General features: G+C 29.8%; 5 protein-coding genes across 8 annotated transcripts; 2 read left to right on the forward strand and 3 right to left on the reverse strand.

Annotated features, from left to right (window-relative positions):
* Positions 1-104: 104 nt before the first annotated feature.
* Positions 105-8,721, forward strand: LOC122571016 (serine palmitoyltransferase 2). 3 transcript variants are annotated; one of them, XM_043734154.1, is made up of 10 exons: positions 105-422; positions 3,766-3,942; positions 5,897-6,051; positions 6,731-6,876; positions 6,954-7,172; positions 7,255-7,418; positions 7,495-7,656; positions 7,755-8,017; positions 8,094-8,223; positions 8,328-8,721. In XM_043734154.1, exons 1-10 carry the CDS (start codon positions 291-293, stop codon positions 8,433-8,435), a joined length of 1,656 nt encoding a protein of 551 aa, XP_043590089.1. In that variant the 5' UTR covers positions 105-290; the 3' UTR covers positions 8,436-8,721. The 3 variants fall into 3 exon arrangements, with proteins under 3 accessions (XP_043590089.1, XP_043590092.1, XP_043590091.1); XM_043734157.1 differs by having other exon boundaries at positions 285-422; positions 3,773-3,942; XM_043734156.1 differs by lacking the exon at positions 105-422 and adding an exon at positions 441-1,948.
* Positions 8,722-9,029: 308 nt separating this feature from the next.
* LOC122571020 (gem-associated protein 6-like) lies at positions 9,030-10,821 on the reverse strand. Its single transcript, XM_043734162.1, has 2 exons — positions 10,663-10,821; positions 9,030-10,570 (listed from the first exon to the last, which is right to left on the reverse strand). The coding sequence occupies exons 1-2, from the start codon at positions 10,809-10,811 to the stop codon at positions 10,234-10,236; spliced, it is 486 nt and encodes a 161-aa protein (XP_043590097.1). The 5' UTR covers positions 10,812-10,821; the 3' UTR covers positions 9,030-10,233.
* Positions 10,822-10,937: 116 nt separating this feature from the next.
* Positions 10,938-12,209, forward strand: LOC122571019 (trafficking protein particle complex subunit 4). The gene is made up of 2 exons (XM_043734161.1): positions 10,938-11,440; positions 11,515-12,209. Exons 1-2 carry the CDS (start codon positions 11,266-11,268, stop codon positions 11,991-11,993), a joined length of 654 nt encoding a protein of 217 aa, XP_043590096.1. The 5' UTR covers positions 10,938-11,265; the 3' UTR covers positions 11,994-12,209.
* On the reverse strand, positions 12,158-16,699 carry LOC122571017 (juvenile hormone epoxide hydrolase 1-like). Its single transcript, XM_043734158.1, has 8 exons — positions 16,508-16,699; positions 13,953-14,064; positions 13,677-13,869; positions 13,356-13,597; positions 13,166-13,281; positions 12,901-13,103; positions 12,551-12,785; positions 12,158-12,473 (listed from the first exon to the last, which is right to left on the reverse strand). The coding sequence occupies exons 1-8, from the start codon at positions 16,564-16,566 to the stop codon at positions 12,257-12,259; spliced, it is 1,377 nt and encodes a 458-aa protein (XP_043590093.1). The 5' UTR covers positions 16,567-16,699; the 3' UTR covers positions 12,158-12,256.
* A 583-nt stretch (positions 16,700-17,282) lies between these two features.
* On the reverse strand, positions 17,283-23,276 carry LOC122571018 (guanine nucleotide exchange factor for Rab-3A-like). Of its 2 annotated transcripts, none has more exons than XM_043734160.1 (8): positions 23,138-23,276; positions 21,459-21,768; positions 21,167-21,379; positions 20,855-21,090; positions 20,348-20,731; positions 20,157-20,259; positions 20,013-20,079; positions 17,283-19,951 (listed from the first exon to the last, which is right to left on the reverse strand). In XM_043734160.1, exons 2-8 carry the CDS (start codon positions 21,681-21,683, stop codon positions 19,872-19,874), a joined length of 1,308 nt encoding a protein of 435 aa, XP_043590095.1. In that variant the 5' UTR covers positions 21,684-21,768; positions 23,138-23,276; the 3' UTR covers positions 17,283-19,871. The 2 variants fall into 2 exon arrangements, with proteins under 2 accessions (XP_043590095.1, XP_043590094.1); XM_043734159.1 differs by lacking the exon at positions 23,138-23,276 and adding an exon at positions 22,510-22,731.

Genomic DNA, 23,276 nt, shown 5'->3' on the forward strand with positions numbered 1-23,276 from the left:
TAATTACTCTAATTCGTCCTGCCTGCGCATGCGCGTGTCCGTATATCTCTACGTTATCTCTGTATTTCTGTGTAAATCGCAGATATCGCGGTCACAGAGTCAGCCGACTCAGTACAATCAGTGCACATGCGCGATTAGTATTGTGACGCATGGCTTGATCGCCAGTCTTTGCCTGTTCTCCGTACTGAGTTAACGTATTTACTCTCTCTTTTTTCCTCTTTCTCTCTTTCCTCTCACTCTGTACTCTCTCCGGTTCTACGATACTTAGTGAAAGATTCGCCCTTTGCAAAATGGCGACGGAGGCTATCACCAGGAGAAAGCTAAATGAACAGGAGCAGAAAATAAGCAGAAACGGCTTAACCTTTTACGAAGACATCTTATCCAACGGCCATGCTGGTTTACAAACCAATGGACGTGTACAGGTTAGATCGTCATCGTGTCACGCGTATTAGTTTTACTTGATAATTCGGAATATGCAACAAACTTTTCGACAATAAACTCGATTGGATATTAGTGCAATTTATGAAATAGTTGAGTTTTGTGTCAGATATTTTAATTTTGAATCATTTGATTCCGTGCAATATAAACGAACTTTATGTTATGGCTACTAGACAATATTTGTCGATTGAATATTGAACATCAATATTAAAGTTAATGAAGAAAGATACGCAAAAATTAAAACTGAGATTTGTTATAGAAACAAGCGAAACATGTTTTGATTGTGATTCGATTAGTTGCAACGTATATCGAGCAATTTTCAATTCAAGAAATTTCAATTTAAAACAGTCTCGTTTTTGTGCGATATTAATACGGTATTGTGGTTCACGTTGCAATTGTTATTGAACTCGCATTTGACTAATTTTCTTTATTTAAACTAAAAGACGTTTTACTTTGATATTCAGATACATATCAAAATAATGTTTTCTTATGCTAGTGTTTATCCTCGACTACTCGCGTGATTCTTTTAGCATCGTAACTGTAACGTTAGGCGGGAATTGCGTCAATTACATTCTAGGAAAACGAAACAACTTGACCGTTACTTTGTACCATTGCTTGGGTTAGCTATAATAAATTGCGATAAGAGAAGCTAGTTTTAACGCAAGATTAGTTTTTCGTTGAATAATAACTATTCATATGGTAAATTCTTTCTCACCTTTTTAAGATAACAACTCTAACAATGTTATCTTATATCTTTCTTTTTAATCAGAAAGTGATAAATGAAATTTCATGAACTTTTGCAATATAATAATTTAAATTTTTTGTGCATTAGACACTATATAGAATAATAAGCAAATCGCGGATGTTTTATATATTTTTGAGAAACATAAATGTACAAAAATGTACAGAGTACACAGTATATTACTACAGGATACGTAATAATGTTTAAAAGGCGACAAATGTTTTTTAAGTATCATTTTTTTAATTGTGTTCATAAAGATATAAATTAGAATAAAAATCCGCAATCTAGAAATAAATATTGTATGTAGATTACGACGATAATGATCCACATTTTCCAAAGTAATTATTTCATTTAAAATATACATATAATTATTATTAACAATATAATTTACTTAACCATTGACATGTTCGGCGTATCCCTAACCTAATTCTTGTTAAAAAATCGTAATATAGGAAACGAAATTACCAATACGAATTTCTCGATGAATTGGAAATTTTCTACATTCCCGCAATGCTGCGGGATACATTTTGTTGCAGTGGTTACTCTCGAACGTTTGTAAATTATGATCATCGTGCAATGGCAATTGACATGGGAACATTTGCAATTATCAATTCGTGGCCTTTAATTATACAAGAAAAAACCTGAGTCATTTGCTGTGAAATAATGATAAAGAAGTAGAAATATTAACTTTTTATCACATGTTTCATCGATAAGCAAAATTTCTTGGAAACTAACCTCGAAATTCGAACCGATCAACAATTTAAAAATGTATGTCTATTTTATCAATTGAATTACTATTCTAGTAATTTTTAATGTTAATTGCTCCAATTCTTATAATTTTCCGGAAGAGATTTAAATTAAATTTTCATTTCAATATGCACATGCGCAAATATTATGTACCTATTATCAGTATCAATCTTTATACCCTTGCAATTGAGGTGCTTTCCGAATTATGGGCATTTCTCCAGATAGTTTCTTTTAGTAATTTTTATCTTAATATTTCTAAGTAAACATCTATTTTTTAAAATCTATCTTTTACATTTTTAATAACATCGATAAGATTAATGTGTAATGCGTTGCGAATTCATATACAAAATCAATGACGCATTAGTTTTGTCTACATAACTTATAGATGTTTATGTGTACAAAGCTAACGCTATAAAGTTACAAAACATTATCGTAAATTAAATTTTAACACATAAAAAATAACTTCATAAATATCTTTTCCGCTATTGATGTAATTTGACATCAAATTAAGCTGCAAATGTAATCTCTCTTTCATATTTGTTTTCTATTTAATAAATATATTGAAAAGCTTTTATATATGTCTTTGTTAGTTTATATGTACTTAATTGTTCGTTTAATAAGATATCGTACACATATACACATATAATTACTTTCAATGTAGCAATGTAATGAAGAAACTTTATATTCGCAAAAAGAGCATACAAAAGTATTTTTTTGAATTTTTATCATTTTTTGCTGCAAGTAAAATACTCATCTTTTTAGTGTCATATTATCGTACACTATGGATGAAGTTTACGTATTATTGATTTTATAGGCTCTCGTAAATATCACAATTCTACATACAAAAGAAAGTTTCACCATTGAATATCATGAAACATGATTTTAACGGATATACCCTTATCCTAAATAACTCCTCAATTCTATTATTGAAAAAGAGTCATTAGTCCGAACATTAACGTAATTTTTAAGTCATCATTTCAAGTTTCAATTCCAGCGTACACGGTACTAATCTATATACATACGACTGTTCCTTAAACAGATTAATATAAGAAATTATCAATGTCTTTTTTTCAACTCTACAAGTATTTTTCATTACGAAGAAAGCATGATACTTATCGATCACCATTAATTATCTTACTTTTTTCCGTAATAGTTCAACTTGTCATGGAATCTTCCGAAATCATAAAATTTGTACTTGTTTGTATTTTCGAATTTCTATTTCCAAGAATATAAAAAAATAACACAATCAGCGATGTCTTTCCGAAAGATCGATTTATCTACCGCGACAACTTATCTGTAATAACCATGACAGCTTAAGGTCCGTTTATATTCTGTCTTTACTCGTCCATGTTACTTCCGAATGAATTTTACATAACACAAGATCGTTCGATGTTGATAAACGATTGGACAGTAACATAATAAGTCAGCGTATAATACTTAAAAAAGATGTAAGAGTCGTTTTTTTTTTTGTAGAACGCAATTCAATTGTTACGCGTGTCAATTATAAATTAACGGACTGTTAATTGTAAATTGCGGATTTTTACGCATTTATGAGAATCAAGATTTTCTTTTTATAATATGATTAAATTTCTCCTTAATTTTGTTTTTAAAAGTATCCTGTATGCTTTCCATGTTTTTAATAATAGTCACAGTCTATATAATTTGTAGTACTTAGTGCTATTAATGCTTTAAAATGCTTCATGATTGTTTCTCTCTCCCTTTCTCTCTCTCTCTCTCTCTCTCTCTCTCTCTCCCTAGTCATGTTCATAGAAACATGAATTTCCCATAAACATTCGCGGTCTAATTATCAATGAAAATGTATTGAAAACCATATTTAGTTTCCAGAAAATAACACGAGAGCAGAACCAGTGAAACCAAGATCAAAGGAGTCGTTCGAGAGGATACCGTTCATCACTGCTGTGTTAACGCATCTAGGGTTCTGTATCCTTATGTTTTTGGGTTTTATAAACCAATTACTTTTCATCCCTAAAGTCGCACAAGAACACAATAGAGAGGTAAGACTGCAATAACAAGTTTTAATAAAATAAAAAATTTTCTAACGTCATTAAGGATCACGTAGTGAAATAATTTATAAAAGTCATGTAAGCACAATGTTATTACAAAACATAAATGAAGTTACTGTGTTGAATAAACAGTGTATTAGAATAATAGATATATTACAAAAATTCGATTCACAAAAACAATTTTTATAATACAAAAAAGAGAGTTTATTACACTTCAGTATATTCTTACATGATATAAAATACATTTTTTCTATAGTTCTGATCTACGATAATAATGATTACACACACACACACATATATATATATATAGAAAAAAAAGAAGAAAAGAAACTAAAAAGTAATGATCGAGCCGAAAATGAAAGCAATCGAAAAAGAGAATCGCATGAAAGAGAAGTGGAATCGATTCCATTCGATTTGAATTACGATTGCTCACTAAAGAGATTCGATTGATCGCAATGTAAAACAATCAGTAACCGCGAAACGTTCGTGTTCGTAATTTCTTTCAAATGGAACAGATAATCGAAATAATCATTCACGTTGTGTTACGGTTTCCTTTAAGCAATTTTTAATGCATGATATTTTTTTTATCACCGTAATATAAGAGGGATTTCCAACGATGACAAAGTACTTTCTTAAAAACAATTAAAAGCTTACAAAAGTAAATTATATCTTAGTTGCCCGGCGCCAGTGAGGATTGACGAAAATAAATAATTGAAACCTCGATCCGCAAAGGAAAATTCCATCACGATAATATGTTTCTAAAAAAGTATGAAAATTCTTTAATGTCATTAAAATTTTTTGAATAAACTATTTTATTTAATCGAATTTTTCTGCGATGTTTTAACAAATGTTCGATAATTCTTTTATTAAACTGAGGGGAGAGGCTCGGAAATAAAATACAAGATTCGATATCTAATCTCGAGTTGAATCATCACACGTATATAGCATCGAAAGATCTGGGTCTAGTAAATTGATATTCTTCTATTTAGTATCAGATATTAATACAGAAAAAGATGGACAATTTGCTTTTTTTTCTTTTTTTTAGAGAAAAGATTTCTTCTTCTCTTCCCATTATGTTTAAGAGAATTGTCGTAATTTATATATAAATCATAATTTCTAAATAGCATTCGAAGGATTATTTCTATTATTAAATATATTTATTAAGTATACTTTTACAAAGACTTATATATTTTTATAAAGACAAAGATCATTATACAACTTGTATAGGATGTTAAAAAAAAAAAAAAGGAAAGAAAAAGATAAGTGTGATCCATGGGAGACGTTTTAAATTGAAATTCATTCATCGAGTTACGTTGATACAGACATGTTAAAATCTATTATTCTATTTTTTCTATATTATATCACTTATTTTGAGACACCCTGTAAATACTGTAGTGTGCTACTTGCGAGAACAGTTTTGCGCAATGCTATACAGCCATATACAGTATATTGTACAGCTGTCTGGCCAATAATCCATTGTCCAGTCTTGAAATATTCAAAAGGATGAATTTGAAATTTCATTTCATGTTAGAAAGATTGTTTAAAACTATTATCACTTTACACATTGTAATCTTTACGAAATAATTTATTTAATTTAGCTCGTAATTGAATTTTTGTACTTATATGTACTTTACAGCTATAAATCTCTTTTCTGTTTTAATAAAGATATTTTTTTTTTACGTAAATATTCAAATCATAGTAGCGTGCAATATGATTAAAAATAATATTTAAAAATTGATCATTACATTAGAAAGTGTTATAATTTTCTTTCTGTTTCTTATTTTCTATTTCTTAATTTGCTTTTTTATAGAATTAATTTTTAAATAAGTTAGAGGAAAATAATTCTGATTTTCTCCGCAATTAAGATTAATCATTTGTCTACAGTAGATTAATTTCGATGAAGGAATAAGATTCCAAATGATTCCAAATCTTTTCTTTGTTTCAGGGTTATGCAGCACTGTACGAACATTTTGAAGAATTTTATCTTCGATACGTTTACAGAAGAGTGAGGGATTGTTGGAACAGGCCTATATGTTCTGTTCCAGGTGCGACAGTTACACTTAAGGATAGAATAACAAAAGATTATGGATGGACGTTTCAGTAAGTTAGCGAAAAGTTTAAATATATTTCGTCAGCTTTGACACAAAATTCTGTGATTAATATTTATTAAATCTGACATTAAATGAGATTTCATTATGAATACAATCTGTAATTCGTACTGGTATGAATTTTGTATGTATTAATTCTTATCTTAGTCCTTTTTCTTGTTATTATACGTAAACTCTATTAATTTCAATATGATTATTGTTCAATTTTAAAATGAATCTGAGGTAACATCAATGTGAAATGTACGGATTCGAAAATCGTAACTCGATTGGAAGTACAGGAAGGCAGACATTCGCCTTGATTAAATGTAATGAAGAACTCAAGGGGATTTGACGACTAGTGAGCGAGAAAGCAGATTTATAACTTGGAAATCAAATTCAATGGACTTTGATCAGCTTCATCGTTTTTGATTAATATCATCTAATTTTCAAGACCATCTCCATTTCAGTCTTCTCCCATATTTTATTTAGGAATTCTGTTTAATCCGATTCAATATAAATTTTTATCGAATGAATTCATTAAATGTATGTATATATATATATACGATATTTTCACGTTTTAGTTAAATAAAATAACAAAATGGTAAATAAAAAATTGTAGTTTCACTGTATCTTAATATTGTATCTAGTATTAAGTCATATCATTATTTTATATTTGCTATTTTTTTATTTAGGTTTACAGGAACGACATCAGAATGTATAAATTTAGGATCGTATAATTACTTGGGTTTCGCGGAGGCAAATGGTAAATGTGCTGATCAAAGTATTGAAACTTTGAAGAAATTTGGCTGTGCTAGTTGCAGTAGTCGCCTCGAACTCGGTAATGAATTTTTCTCAGTTTAGTTATAAACTTTTACTTTTTACAATAAAAATATATATATATTTTTTTATATTTAGGAAACATGCCAATTCACGAAGAATTAGAACAGCTGACGGCTAGATTTTTGGGCGTGGAGGACGCCATTGTTTTTGGAATGGGTTTTGCAACAAATGCTCTTAATTTGCCCTCGTTAGTAAGCAAAGGTTGTTTAGTACTAAGTGATGAAAAAAATCATGCTTCATTGATACTTGGGCTGAGGCTGTCCGGTGCTACTGTGAGAGTGTTTAAGCATAATAGTAAGTTTGTAAAATAGTGAATCGACACCGGTAAAATCCGATATATTACTTGTCTAAAATGTTCAATTTTGTATTGTTATAGACATGAAGCATCTAGAAAAATGCTTAAAAACTGCAATAGTTTTTGGTCAACCAGATTCTGGAAAACCTTGGAAGAAAATAGTAATTGTAGTGGAAGGCGTTTATTCCATGGAAGGTTCTATTGTACATTTACCTGAGATTTTGCAACTCAAGAAGAAGTACAAAGTGTGTACATTTATTTACACATATGTAACTCTACTGCAATGTATCTAGAATATTAAAGTGTAATTGAATATAACAGGCATATCTTTATTTGGATGAGGCTCATAGCACTGGTGCATTAGGTAAACGTGGAAGAGGAGTTTGCGATTATTATGAAATTGATCCAAGAGAGGTGGACATACTAATGGGTACTTTTACAAAAAGTTTTGGATCTGCTGGAGGTTATATTGCTGGAACAAAGGTAAACAGATTTTTGAGGAATATTCTCATAATTATAAATATAATGTCCCTTCTTGATATCAAAAATTGACGGTAATAATGACGTTTCTATAATTCTAGTCATTAATAAACCATTTAAGGATATACAGTCATGCGCATACTTACGCAGTAGCCATGTCTCCACCGATAGCACAGCAAATCATAACTTCGATGAAAATAATTACCGGTGAAGATGGTACAGACGATGGAAAGAGAAGAACGAAACAATTAGCAAGAAATACTAGATACTTTAGGCGCAGACTTAATCAGATTGGAGTTATTATTTATGGGAACGAAGACTCGCCTGTTGTACCTATGTTAGTTTATCTATTTTCTAAAATAGGGTATGTGTCCAAGATTATAGTATGAGGAGATGAAACAAATTGAAAATCAAATCATAATTATGCTTCCAATTAACAGCGCAGTCGTGCGAACGTTAACTACGTATAACATAGCTGCAGTAGGTGTTGGATTTCCAGCAACTCCATTAATGGAAGGCAGAATACGATTTTGTCTTTCTGCTGCACACACTAAACAACAACTAGATTATGTAAGTATATACATTTTTTTGCCAGTCTATCTTTTCTTTTCCCTCTTTCTTGAACACGAGTATTATTTCTAATTGAGATTTTCATTTTTCTTTTCTTCATATAGGTATTGTCACATATTGAGAGTCTTGCAGATTCCTTAGGTTTAAGATATTCTCGTAAAATTCGCGATCCAGCGCCTATTGAATACTATTCCGATGGAGAGACCGAATGACCTGCTATGTAGAAAATAGACTGTCTAGGATATTCACTTTGCTCCAAAGAAGCCCCTCGTATTTCTATGGAGAAACACTGCCTTAAAAGAACTCTACACGCATTCTTTTATACGCTTTTCCATTGATGCCCACACTGTACCTCTTAATTGAATCACAAATAACAAAAGAATATGCGCGTGTGTGTGTGTGCGCGCGTGTGCGTGCGTGTGTGTGTGTGTGTGCGTGTGCGCGCGCGTGTGTGTGTGTCGCTATCAATTATGACATCATAAATTAATAATCCATTATTTTAGAAGAAACTGCTTCTTCTTCCTCTTTTTCGTATATCGTTGGAAATTTCACATAAACGAAGAAAGTGTCGAGTATTTTTAAAGATTTTCCGCACTATGTACAACGAATTACAAAATATTACGGAGAAGCCAAGAGTGCGTCAGAGTTCAATTGGCTCGTTATTTTACGTGCACGAAGCTCGTAGAGGCATATGCACATATCGGTGACTGTGATATGCCAAAAATCCTAGATTCACAAGGTAGTTCTAACAGATAAAATTTACTCAAAGTAGTTCGTCCTTCCCGAGTAAAATAGAAAAGTTAGAAGTTCGATATTTTTCTAAAAGAAGGGAAAAGATCGAACCAAGATTTTACTGAAGATATTTGGAAGCTCTTTGATGAATTCTACACCGCACTACCAAAATTGCATTTACTTCATATTAAGCTTTTACATCAAAATTTAATCCCTATTGCTATGGCAAATACCTTAGTATTACGAGGTATGCAACAGCATAGAGCTTTGTAAATTTATTTACTTTCCATTATATGTTTAAGAAAGTTCACGCATACACGCAAATACATATACGCAACGAACAGTTAAGGTAAGTACTTGACATATTTAATGCAAAAGATACACATCTATGCGCAACAAACACCGGAAATAATACTTTGAATTTATCGCAAGTGATAAATTATCTCCGGTTATTACAGCAAGAGGGTTTAAATTTAAGATGACAAAATATAATGTTTTTTCTCACTTAAATATTATACAAATTTATACTACGATACTACGATTAAAAATTTATTTTTTTTAATAATGTTTTAAATAGTTTTATAGCTTTCTTTCCAGTCTGCATTTCTTCTTTTAAGACGAGCGTCATGTCCAAAAAAGAAAATAAAGCATTTTATACTTTATTTTCTGCAAAAGGCGCACGTTTTCAGAAGTGATAATTTCATATATTGTTTTTTTATTTTTAGAACGATATAATATCATATGATTAAGTATTTGATTTTGTAAAGAATTGCACATTATCAGACTAGCTGCACAAATTTTTTAATATCATTTTTCTATTTAGAGCATCAACTGAATTATATACTTTTTAAAAAGCAACAACATATATTTTGTTTCACCTTAATTGCAAATAGTTTCTAAGAAATTGTCGTTTTGATCTAATTTATATTTAAAATCATATTTTATATTTAGATTGAAAAGAATGTAGCTTAATGATATAAATTTAAAATAACGGAAGAAATGAAATTAATATTATGTATCTATATTAATATTGAATTCAATTGTAAATGAAACACTTTCATCTGCGATTGATTTATGTATACTAAGCGAAACTTTATTTTAGACGATATGATACGTGCGAAAAATAAAATATTTTATGGTAAAAAAGAAATATAATTCAAATTAAAAAAAATAAAGCAATCTTTTTAATACAATTTGTATTATTCTTATTAATATAACACTATTATTTCATTAATTAATTAAAGAAGAAGTAAAATATTGTTAGGAAACGTCGGTACATCAAATTTGTATACGGGAAAGAAGATTTTGAATTCTTCCCAAGATAATGCTATTATCGCAAATGCAATCGGCGGGTTCATACGGTGGTTTTATTGAAAGTACATTTTCTATTGTTAAAATGTCGTTCTGTTCTTTTACGGGGAATCTATTTTCTTGCAATAATTTTATCACAGCACTTTTTCGCTTCTCTACTGTCGATCGAAGAATACTTGTTGGCGCGTTCATAAACAATTGTGGTAATTCGCATAATTGGTTTGGAGAGATCTCTATATTTTTTATCGCATGACCAAATACAATTTTTAAATTATTTTGTTGGCAGCCTTGTAGGAGTACAATACTGCAATACAATTTATAAATTATTTACAAATATATATATATATATATAAATAATACCGAGGACTTAAAATATTATATGAAAGATTTTCTAACCTTTCTGATACCGGATCAACCGTATAAACAATACCAGAAATCGTGTTATTATCTTCAGTTGAAATGTTCACTTCTTTACCAACGTAACTCTTAAATAATAAGGGATCATTTTTGTAAATTATATGGGAAAAATGCGAATTCTCTTCCATGATTCAAAGATTTGTCTTGCAAAGAGTAATGTATAATCTATTATACAAATTTAAAACTCGTTTGGACTTATAGACAATTGTGTATAACCACGTGCTCGTTGACGCTGTCTCTTATTTCTTATTGTCCATTTTAACACGAGACAAAAACTCAATATATATTTATTAATATATAATTATAATTTGCGTACTAACCGTTATCAAATTATCTGTGATTAATATATGAGTTGTAAGCTATTTATGAACTGTCTAGTAATTTTCATGTGAAATCTAAGCTATTTACGAACGACTACTGGTTTTCATATGAAATCTAAGTAAAACATAACCTAAAAAATACTTGATATTTGACAGTTGTATCATAAATAAACAGTTAATTGAAAACTATAAATAGATGAAGTTTAAAATTAGTAACTGAAAAGTGGAAATTAATTACATTGTAATTTAAAATAACATAATCATGGTTATTTATGGTGTTTATATCGTATCAAAATCGGGTGGACTAATATTTAATCACGATCACAATGTTCCACGAATTGAAAATGAAAGGACATTTAATTTTCCTCTTGATATAAAGTTAAATTACGAAAATAAGAAGATTGTCGTCTCATTTGGGCAAAAAGATGGAATTAATGGTAAGGAAATCTCCTTCATTTCCAAAAAAATTTCTTTATATTTCACGATTGACTAATGTATTCGTTTCTTGCAGTGGGTCATGTTTTAACTGCAGTAAATGGTAGTCCCGTAATAGGTCGCGAATTGGAGAATGGGAAAGATGTGTTTGAATTGCTAGAACAACCAGAGAATTTTCCTATGTTGCTTAGATTTAGTCGAGCAAGGATGACAACCAATGAAAAAATTTTTTTAGCATCAATGTTCTATCCTCTGTTTGCAATTGCTAGTCAATTAAGTCCTGAACCCCGTTGTTCTGGCATTGAAATTTTAGAAGCAGATACATTTAGATTACATTGCTACCAAACATTAACTGGAATTAAATTCATTGTGGTAGCAGAACCTACACAGAGTGGAATAGAAATTCTGTTGAAAAGAGTATATGAACTATACGCAGATTATGCTTTGAAAAATCCTTTTTATTCACTGGAAATGCCAATTAGATGTGAATTGTTTGAGACTAATTTACAAAGCTTATTAGAAAATGTTGAGAAGTCTGGTGCTAGCAACGTATAATCCATGATAAGGTAATTATCTTATAAATAATATTACACAAAACTTGTACAAAATCAATGTTGATTAAGTCAGATGAAACTTGTTAACATTTTGTATGACTGGTATTGTAAAGTACAATGTATTAAACTGTAAATGATACTGAATGTAAATAATCAAGATTCTCGTTTATATTTAATATGAAACATGTACAATTTATTAAAGTAGTTTAAAAAAATATATCATTACTTGTGCAAAAATGATTAAGAATTAAATTGAACCACAATTTATACAGATTTTGCCTTAAGTTCCTCAGTTTTTTTAACAAAACTGAAAATATCATCAGCTAGGAGTCTAGGTTCTTCAAAAGCTGCAAAGTGTCCACCACGTGGCATAATATTATATTGAATTATGTTAGGATATCTTGATTTAAGCAAACTTTCAGGCTGAAGTAATAATTCCTGTGGGAATGCTGCACAAGCTGTAGGTACATTTATGGGCAATCTGAAATAAAATGTATTTTTAAACATTCGGTATAGGCACAAAAAAATTCATAAATTTATAGAATGAGATAAACTTACTGATCAACTTTTAAAGCTCTATATGCTGAATCAAAGTTCTCAGCATAAAGTCTGACACTTGTAGTAATGCTGTTACTGACCCAATATATCATTATATTGTCTAACAGCTCGTCTAACGTATATTTTTCTGTTAAACCACCATCATCTCGTTCTTTATATGCTTTATTTGTCCATGTGCTGAACTTTTCCAAAATATATGCCGCTAATGCATCAGGCGAGGCAGTTAATGCAGTGCCTGAGGAACAGTTTTATAAATTTTAAATCTTATAATTTATATATAATTCATATATGTACATTTAAACAATGTATTTCATCAATAAAATAACTTTCAACAGAGGAAGCAAAAATACCTATAGTGTCTGGCTTTGTAGCCTGTATGTGGAAATAACCACTTTCTTCAATTAGCGCAGACATAGCTGCACTGAAGGGGTAATATAGTGAATAATGTTCCTTTGCTCCTACTAAAGATGGGAAATAGCTACCAATAATTGACCAAGCGAAATTAGACGCTGACATCAGGACGACACACATGTTCGTGTGTAAGCCAGTTATTCTAAAAATCAAATGCATAACGTTCCATTTCTTTTAAAAATTTATATTACTATTATTACTAACTTTTCGGGGAATAGAGCAGCCATGTTAGCGGAAATAAGAGATCCCCAATCACCTCCTTGGACATAAAACTTTTCAAAGCCAAGTCTATGCATCAGATTCTTGAATACTACAGCCATCTGAGAAAAAAGTCAGTAGAAAATAATATGTACGTCAGTCATATTTTTGTGTAAAGAAAAAAGAGAAGCGTTACCTGACTAGTGGCCATGCCCGGTCGTACCGCTCCTTCTGAGAAACCGTATCCCGGAAGTGACGGTGCAATAACTTCGAACACGAAGTTCTGATTAGGCCAAGGTTTTGTTAGTATGGGTATAATTTTTTGGAATTCCACAACTGATCCCGGCCATCCGTGTAGCATTAGCAGAGGCAGAACTTTTAAGTTCTTATCCTTTGGTAGATTTGTTGGTTTCACATGATAGAAATGTATATCCAAACCTAACATTTTTAAGTTCATACTTTTAACTTTGTTTAGGATTTTTTGTTAATTAAAAAAATATGCGAATTGTTCCATTACCTTGAATGGTTGTGATAAACTGAGGATATTTGTTTAGCAACGCCTGTCTTTCAGTCCAGTTATATTTATCACTCCAATAATCAAGTACCGTATTGAGGTATTTAGTCGAAATACCGTAAGTCCACGCAACATCTTCCAATGGTTGAGCGTACGTTCTTCTATGTGTCAGGCGGTATTTTAAATCATCCAAGACCTTTGAACAGTTCAGGAATTCTTTTTAAAATATAATCAGAAGATTAGAAGCAAAAAATAAATCTTATTTTATTCTTTATTTACTTTTGCTGGTACATCGATCTTGAAGGGTCGTATTTCTGTAGACTCTTTTCCATTTTTCTTCGGTCCCCAGTTTGTCTCCGGTAACGTTGGAACCTTATGTTCTTCCGTGGAACTAAACGAATTATTGAATTTATTTATGTAATAAATAATAATTAGTCACAGGTAAAATAAGAGATCTTTTGTTAAATAATTGCGAAAAAAAGGTTACAATACTTTAAATATTAAAACCTTATATTGAAATGTAATTAGTTGATTGTATTTTTGAAACTTTACACTCATGACCTCCGTAAATCGAAATCATGTTTTCTCAACTTGCGAGTAAGAGTGTTTTATCAAATATGATATACTTAGATGAACGATAAGATTTATTTGAAAAATATAATACCAATATCTTATAACTGATGAGTAATCAATCTTTGTTCTTAACCTATGTACAGACAGTACGAGGCATGCCTCGCGGGTCTGCTTTATAAAGTATTCTATCGGTAAAAAATGTGCAATATAAAATTGTTTTACAGTATAATTTCGTAATTTAATTCAAAACAATAATATTTTGATATTTTCTGATAAGGGTAAATATTTTTTGTACAATAATATTTTGATAATGGTGTTTTGTTAGAAAATCAATTTACATAGATAGAAGCGTAAGTATTTTGTGAATAATATTCAAGATGGATAGAAAGAAGAACAGAATAGAAATAAGAACATTCCTACTAGCATTTTATTAGTATGCTCATTTTTAGAAATGTAGAAACTGATCTTGATTTTGTTATGTTTGAAAGTCATGTAATTGTAACTGCTATGATGATTAGATAACACCACGGCTGGACATTCTGCTCTTAAACCGTTATAAGGAGCAAACAGTAAATGACAGTAATTCTACATCGTTATCAATGAATTTCGAATTATCTTATTACAAATAAGAAAATCTAATCTCAATACATGTCAGAAGATCTTATGTTGCATAAATGAAAAATAATATTGTTTACTTGTTTTATTTGCTGCTTATGACTTTTTATACTGTAATGTAAACTACGTGTCGTATGTAGGTAATAATTTAAAGTTAGATAGTGATAAAGTACAAAAGTCAACATTATAATAGTATATTGGTTTTTAATGAATGATAATTACAATTTTTTGCTAGTCATCGCATGATATAGCGAATTTTATTAATAGAATAGTCATATATTAAATAATAGATTTATTACATCAATCTCTTTTAATCAAATGGATCTTCTTTTCTTACTTTAATCTTACACCGAATTATAAATGATTTGAATGATGGATAAAATTAAGCATTTTATACGTCGATTAAACGGCTACATTAGATTTGCAATTTTGTAAATATTACATTTATGCTTCAAAATATTAAGTATACGAAATAGCGAAAGAAAAATACGTATATGATTCCATTTTATCATTATTCTTCTGATTCAAATGGATCAATTGCGAAAATATCTATACGCGATTAGATACACTTGATGGAGGTATTTTGGTATGGTAAAGACTGTATGCTATAATATATATGTACTTGAACATATAGAAGAGAATATATGTAAAATAAATATGACCTTCATTCACCAATTAGTAATTCTTCCTAAATTCAACATGATCATATAATTCAATAGTAAATATTACTGATGCCAATATAGTTTAGTCAATTGATAGAAATGCTTTTTTTAGTTTTATATATTTGTGCATTATTTATTTTCAAATGCAAAATCTAATTATACAAAAAATTACGTTAGAATTACAGATTAAATACTTGTTACTAGGAATTGCTATGCATATTTACTTAATAACCTTCTATTTTTATCGTTGTAACTAGCACATAGTAGTACGTTGTAAATAGTAAGTTATAACCGAATAATCGTAACAATTAGTTGAATTTGTTTTTAAGCCATGGTATCTAAGAATTCAGAGACATTGATTTGTTGATTTGTAGTACACTAGTAAATAAACAAGTAAATTAATTTTACGAATGAATACGTATTACATAACATGTGACATAAAACGTTTGTAACGAAAATTTGATTAAATTAAAAAAATCCTGTTTCCTCATAAAACATATAAATCATACGTGCCAAAGTTTTTAATTTTCAATATTTTATAAACTTTTAAAATATTCTAAGTTTGTTTTCTAAAATACACATAAATATTCAAATATTCCTTTGTTGAAAGTATTGATGAATACTAAGGTCTTCTAAGTTTAAAATATGATGAATTATACAATTATTCACAAAATTATGCACAAATAAAATTTTCTTGTTTTAAATAGACAATGGGAAGCCGACACAAAGTAATTATAAATTTAATGAACAAGATATCTAAGAAAGTAATATTAAAATTTGTAAAATGATATTCAAAACATTATGAAAATTTATGAAAATGTATGAAACAGCGTGGTGTCAGAAAAATTTATAGCATGAAACGTACAGAAAAGGATCAAACATAAGCATTAACCGTTATGTACGGTTGTGTTGTGGAGTATTGATGTTGTTAGTAATATAGTTTTCAATTCACTATTAATTATCTTATAACATCAGTGAACTTACGATAAAAAGAAAGCTATTCCAGTGGTGCAAAGCGCTATCACCGCTGCAATTTTCAACATTTTGTACCGAACGTATTTTTCTCCAGTAATGGAATTACACAACTAGGTAACAAGACGTGTGATCGTGGGACAAGTGAGACTTCAACAAACATTTATAGTAGAGATTTGTAAAGGAATATATTGTACATTGTACATCGTACATCATTATCAAAGTAAAAGAGAGGGAACTTGATTTTCAGCACCATCTGCTGGTCAATTGCAATCGTATATGTATGTACAGCTGTATGTATGTAGTTATAGCTACATATTGGCACTAAAATAATTTGTTGTTTCAAATCTTACGACAGACATTACGATTGAAATCGATAAGAATATATCTAATTTTACACAAGAATAATATAAGAATAACAGTATCATAATACCTTCTACATTTTATTTTTCTGGATTATAAAAGAAATGATTTTAGTTAGAAAATGAAAAACTATGATTTTTTAATAAAGGGAGGAAACATTTGCGATGATTCAATTAATGTGTATCATGATTGCTATTTTTAATTTTAAATGAGTTCAATGCGTTTCATTGTATTTGTAGTATTAAAAAATGCTTAAAATTACAATACTTTTTTCAAATTAAACTCAACTCTTAACTAATCCTTATGCTAATTGATTTCAGTCTAAGGAATTTAAAATTTCAGCCGGAAATGATTTCGTATGTATATCGTCATTTGAGCTTATACGTAATATAATTTTACGATAAAATTGATTTGAATACAAGTATAATATTAAAACAAATAATTTTATTCAATAGATAATTAGGTCGAAAAATAATTACAGTTGCAATACATAAAGCTTATTAATAACTAAAGATCATATACTTAGTACTATCCTAATGAACATGAAAATTTATTTTTAAATATAACTATGATACTATTACAATTTAGTTCCTTGACAATCACTATTACATTTTCTTTGTATAATTATGCAAAAATCGCTTTTGCCTTTCCGAATCTAAATGTATCTAGAAACCACGTCTAAATAAAACTCAGTATGTATATTTCAATAAAAATCATTCAGAAGCAATCTTTGGCAACTCTGAAGAATTTGAACAAGTACTATTAGGAATATTTCTAATTGACTATTTAACATATAAATCTCATTACCATTTCATTTCCTATTATTTCGATCATTAATATTTAACATATTTAATTCATTTATACTTTAACCTTCCACAACGAGAGCGTTCTTAAACATTTTCGAACACATTTTTTTACTTTTTGAAATGGATACAACAAAATAATACAAATTTTTTAAATAAATCTTTGTAGGACATATCGCTTTGTATAACATCTACTGATGCATACAGTAATGATTATTTGCGAGAAAAAGCTAACATTTATTTTGATTTAAAAATCTTATTTTCAAAACAAATTATCTCGAGTTAAAACATGCCGCGTTATATTTTCGTATTCGAACACATTCATTTTGATTTATTGTATAAAACTCGCTAACGAACCAAGTTCCTAAAATTAGTTTAAGAGATGTGTGTTTGGAAGTATTTTATGCGGATATTTTTTTCAATAATTATCATAAAGCACCATTAATACGCAAAGAACGTATCTTTAACGATTACTTACATAAGTAATTTACATATATGCTTATATAAAAACAATTTTATACATTGAATTTAATGCACATTTTTTTGGAAGAATAAACTTTTTGAGTCTTAGATAAGCGAAATTTTGTCTCAGTCAGATAAAATAATTCATAAAAATGTAAAATCAAATATATAAAACTTTTTTATCAACCAAAACTAAAACATTTTCATATGTAACAATAACAATGTTTGATTGTATATAGTATATTAGATATTAGATATTTAATTCTGTATAATCATAAGACAAAATTAGAGTGTTGCACTAGAAAACAGTAACAAAAAAATTGCTTCAACTGTACTACAATTTGGTACACTGTAAAAGATGATTCTCTAACTATAGCACACACCAAATATTCATAATTTCAAATATTTGTTATCACTTTAGTCATATGTTAATTATATGACATAATATATGTATAGTGTTTCATATAACCCTTAACAATATACATTTTTTTTAAATATGCGCGCTAATTACCAGGTACTAGTTAATATTTGCAACAGAAGAGAATATTCCTTGAAATGAATATAATACAACTTTTTCTTTGAGGATAAACTGCGTACCTTTGGACAAAGTTTTTCATGAAATTTTGTAATATGCAAAGATCTATAAGTTACTGTATATATAAAGATCGTAATTATCATTGTATTCAATATGATATAACCCGTTCTTAGATTAGGGTTAAAAATACGAATTTTAATTATTTTATGTCATGTAACTCATTATTAAGCACAATAATAATTATATGCTTTTGTTTTTGATTTTTGGTAAATTATATATGGCATTTTTTAAAACTTCCACCAAAATTTGAAATATATATGCATTAAAGAAAAACACTGAAATAATTTCATTGCTTCAACGTTCTATGACACGTTTACCATTAAATTATGAATATACGCTAAAATATAAGTTTTTTTAAGTAACTATAGGATTTCATTTGTTATGTCCAAAGGTATGTGTACTTATATACATAGAATATACAAACAAAGATAATGTAAAAGAGGATTTTAGAAGACATTTATACCTACAGTCTTTTTTAGACTACAACATTTACATTTTTTTTTAAATGAACAAAGACAAAGGCCTGCATTTACCTACTGCCATTATACGATTTGAAGAGAATGAAAACAATAGCTGCTAATAAATTATAGAAATTACGAAGTCATCTCTTTTTACGTGTTGCGATTAAATCGCTATAACTATAAAGCTTAAACTAAAAGCTAGTCACGCGTTATTAATAAGCGGAAAGTCAAAAGGCACCATGTTCCCAATATCTTAGAAATACTTGATTGCACTTTAAAACTGATTAAAACATATTTATGCTCGCTATAATAATAAAATAATATAAAATGAACTTTTCAGATCATTAAAGGAAAGTCTTCGATATCATGTTTGTGAATGAAATAAGATTCGATATTGTAGAAATTATAATTTCAATCGAAATGGTTCATAAATTGATTTGTATAAATCCCTCCTTCTATCTTAAACAATTCGAAGCGTTTCACGGTATGAGTAGAGGAATCTGAGAGCTTTCATATATTAAAACTTTAACACTTACTCTACAAAATCTCGATCAGTAGATAAAAAAGATCGAGGCTAGTTGGAACGATTAAAATTTTTAACAATCTACAGTTGATACTTGTAAATGAATAATAACAGATCCATGGCCTAATTTGTTATATTTAAGACTAGAAAAAGTCCTTCATGGAGAGCGTTAAGACGATAGTGCGAGGCCCAAACGAGCAAATGCCATTTCCTTCCGTAATCGAGTAATTTCCCAATAAACATCGTGAACTGTAACAATAATTAAATTTCTACACTACCAGAAAGGTAAATCATTATAATGAATATTTACCTGAGCTTTTAACAAGGCCACGTTCAATGTAACGTAAATAATTCAAAAAGTCGCAGACCGCTATAATCTACAAAAATATATTTAATTTTATATTCAAATATTTAAAGATTCATAATAAATTATTTACAAAATTTAAAAACTTACTCGATTGCGACAAATTTGTGATATGCTGTACCACTGATTTTCTTGATCTCCGAATCTCATACGATAATAACATTGGCGCGGTGCTTCAAGCAATACACATTTTCTAAAGAAACAAAAAAAAAAGATACGTTAATTTAGTACAATCAGAAAATTTCTAATATATCGCTATGGTATTAAAACACAAGATTTACTTTGGAAAAGTGAATTTAGTTTTGTCGCTGATCGCTTCGATAAAGATGATGCCATCGAGAACGGCTTGTTTAACTTTTGTACCCAATTCTTTGTTAGGGAAATCAAGGCAAAGATCGATGTCTTCTGTAAAGATTCTACCAACAAAAGGATCACCTTTGTCTACACATGGATTAGCTTTCCATTTAAGAAACTCTGTATGTACTCTAGGATCAACTTCGAGGCCAAAGTCTTTGCATTCTTTGTCTTTCTCCTTTTCTGAATCTTTTTTCCAATCTCTTTCTAGTGTCTCTCGATCCGAAGGTAAAGATGATCTTTGTTCTTTCAGTGGGGAATCCGGTGGAGAACTCTCTCGACCGTATTTTAAATTGAAATGCGACGGTGATCTAGGTGCAAAAATATTTCGAATATAATTTAAATATCAACCTCCATTCATAGATATTCCTGATAACTAACAAAAGATATGATTAGAGGGCTTTTAATTGTAATGATAGTAAATGCAATTTTACCTTCGATGTTTCCTTGCAAAAAGACCTTGCTGAGTATCTTCACTGTTTGGACGACTTTTCGTATCGATCTGCGGATGTAGATGGAAGTTTGGTTTAGCTGGCGTCGAAGTTAACACTAATGTTTTTAGAGCCGCTACTTCTGCAGCCAAAACTTCAGCTTTCATACGACTTTCCTCCAGTAGGCGCTCTGCTGTAGCTTGACGTACATTTGCTTCTCGTACCATATTATGTGCCTCCTATGTATACATAAAAATTTGCTCGATTTTTTATGCCTTTATGTTACATATTAACGATATAGTTCATGTGATTTACCTGAAAGAGGCTGGCAGTGAGTTCCTCCAATTCAGCTTCAACATCTTGTTTAATTCTTGAAAGTCTTGTGACTTCTTCATCTTTCAATTTTAATTCCTCATGTGCTCTCTTAAGTTCATCTTGTAATTTTGCTACAGCATGTTCCTTTACTTCTGCTATAGCTCTACCCCATTGTAGAGTGGTTGGTGAGGGTGGTTCTCTTTCCTGAGAGTTCTGAAAATAACACATGAGCAATATCATTACAGCAATATAAATAATTAATTGTAATATACACTGAATTACAAGAAATTACTTGAGAGTCCTTTATACATAATAATGGTTTTGAGGAGTTATTACAATGGTTGAGTTTTGTTGAATCATTAATGGAATCTTTATTGTTTATTATTTCGGCATCTTCTTCATTAAATGTAATAGGTAATGGCTTGATACAATGATTTTGATTTTCAAACAATTTATGTTCATTCTTGTTCAACCTTGCCAGAGTGTCACAGGATTTTGCAAGTTTTCTTTGTTCCATCGTGGGTGAATTTCAATATCGCAATTGAACATTGTGGAGCTTTCTGGTATACGTAAATACAGGAGTGATCTTGGTTGAACTGGAACTAAACAGATTAGATTGTGAAAACAGATGTTGCTTGGTTTAAAAATAAATTTCCTTAATGGTAACATTCTTTAAAAGTATAATCTCCTAAAATATTCTTGTAAGTGATGAGAAATGACCAAAATAAATATACAACTCTGTGTGTTACACAACTCTGTATGTATATATGCTGATTTCTAGATCTATAAAAAGAAATGCTGCAAATGATTCTCTCCATATAAATTAAATTAAGACATTGTTAGTTTTTAAATATTTATTCCAATACAATAATAAATTTATATATATTTATTTATATATATAAAGAAAAGGAAAAAATAAACAAAGTACATTAAATATTCCATATTTAATCAAATTAATAAAAAGATTGAAATAAAAAAAACAATGAATTTCTATTAATATATTTTATAATTATCATTCTAATCGCATAAAACACGTAAGACAATTCTGTTGCGGACCTTTCATAACGGATACCTTAATTAATGGCAATTTATGTATCTCGGTAATTAAAAGAATGACGAGAGAATAATTCCGTTAGGCAAATGTCCTTTTTTTATTTATATAAACACGCTTTTTCGTTATAATACGCAATAGAGTATTGAGATATTATTTCAGCATGTCGTAACAAAGATTAGATTGAACAGCATCCAAAAATGAGAGGAAAATTCATCAACGAAAAACGGATCCGCGCGTATCGATCCAAAGACGGTGTGATTCTAATGCTTGGCAGCATTCTATAACTTACCCGTGAACCTTTCTTTACGCAACTCTCCTGCCATTAGTGGGTCTGGCGAAAATCATCAAACGATATCAGAGGGAAAAAAGCGGAACGGTATAGATTTTTTTCCGCAATATGTCAACTTGGTGTCAACGTGTAAAAAGAAACAGCACCCATCACCCTTACGCGACCCGCAACACGGCCCGACTGAAGTCACATAGACAAGAGTATAACAGTGAACTTTCAAGCGCCACAGGTTACCCACTGCTAAATGCTCGTACTACCTCGTACCAGGTCGTACTTATGCTCCGTAGATTATGAAGTCATTGAAGTTCACGCGCGTCTTGAATTAGGCGAAGAATTACGAAAGTGAACGTCGTAGCACGCGTACGAAAATTTTCACTGAAATAAAACTACGCTACGATACGCTACGAGATTCGCTCATTGCCGCCTTTTTAACGTAATTAGAGTTAAAGCGATTTCAATTGTGCTCAATGCCGCTGGAATTTAATCTGTTATTGTTTTCTCACGGTTCCGTTTCACGTTATTTCAATTATACAGCTGCTGCTAGCTTTAGAAATACTTTAAAAATTTGTAAATATCATAGCTGATTTTATCAAATATTTTGGATGAAAATTTTTAGGTGCGACAGTACCTTATTTTTTCAGCGATCGATGGTAATTTCGATGTCTAGTAACTTGATAATTTTGTCACGTTTCTCCATCAAAGGCACTTCATGCTCTATTCTTTACCGTTATGAGGCGTCTGCTGCAGTGTTTGATACTTTTCGTGCG

Source organism: Bombus pyrosoma, linkage group LG9 (assembly GCF_014825855.1).
Source record: "Bombus pyrosoma isolate SC7728 linkage group LG9, ASM1482585v1, whole genome shotgun sequence".
Taxonomy (NCBI): Eukaryota; Metazoa; Arthropoda; class Insecta; order Hymenoptera; family Apidae; genus Bombus; species Bombus pyrosoma.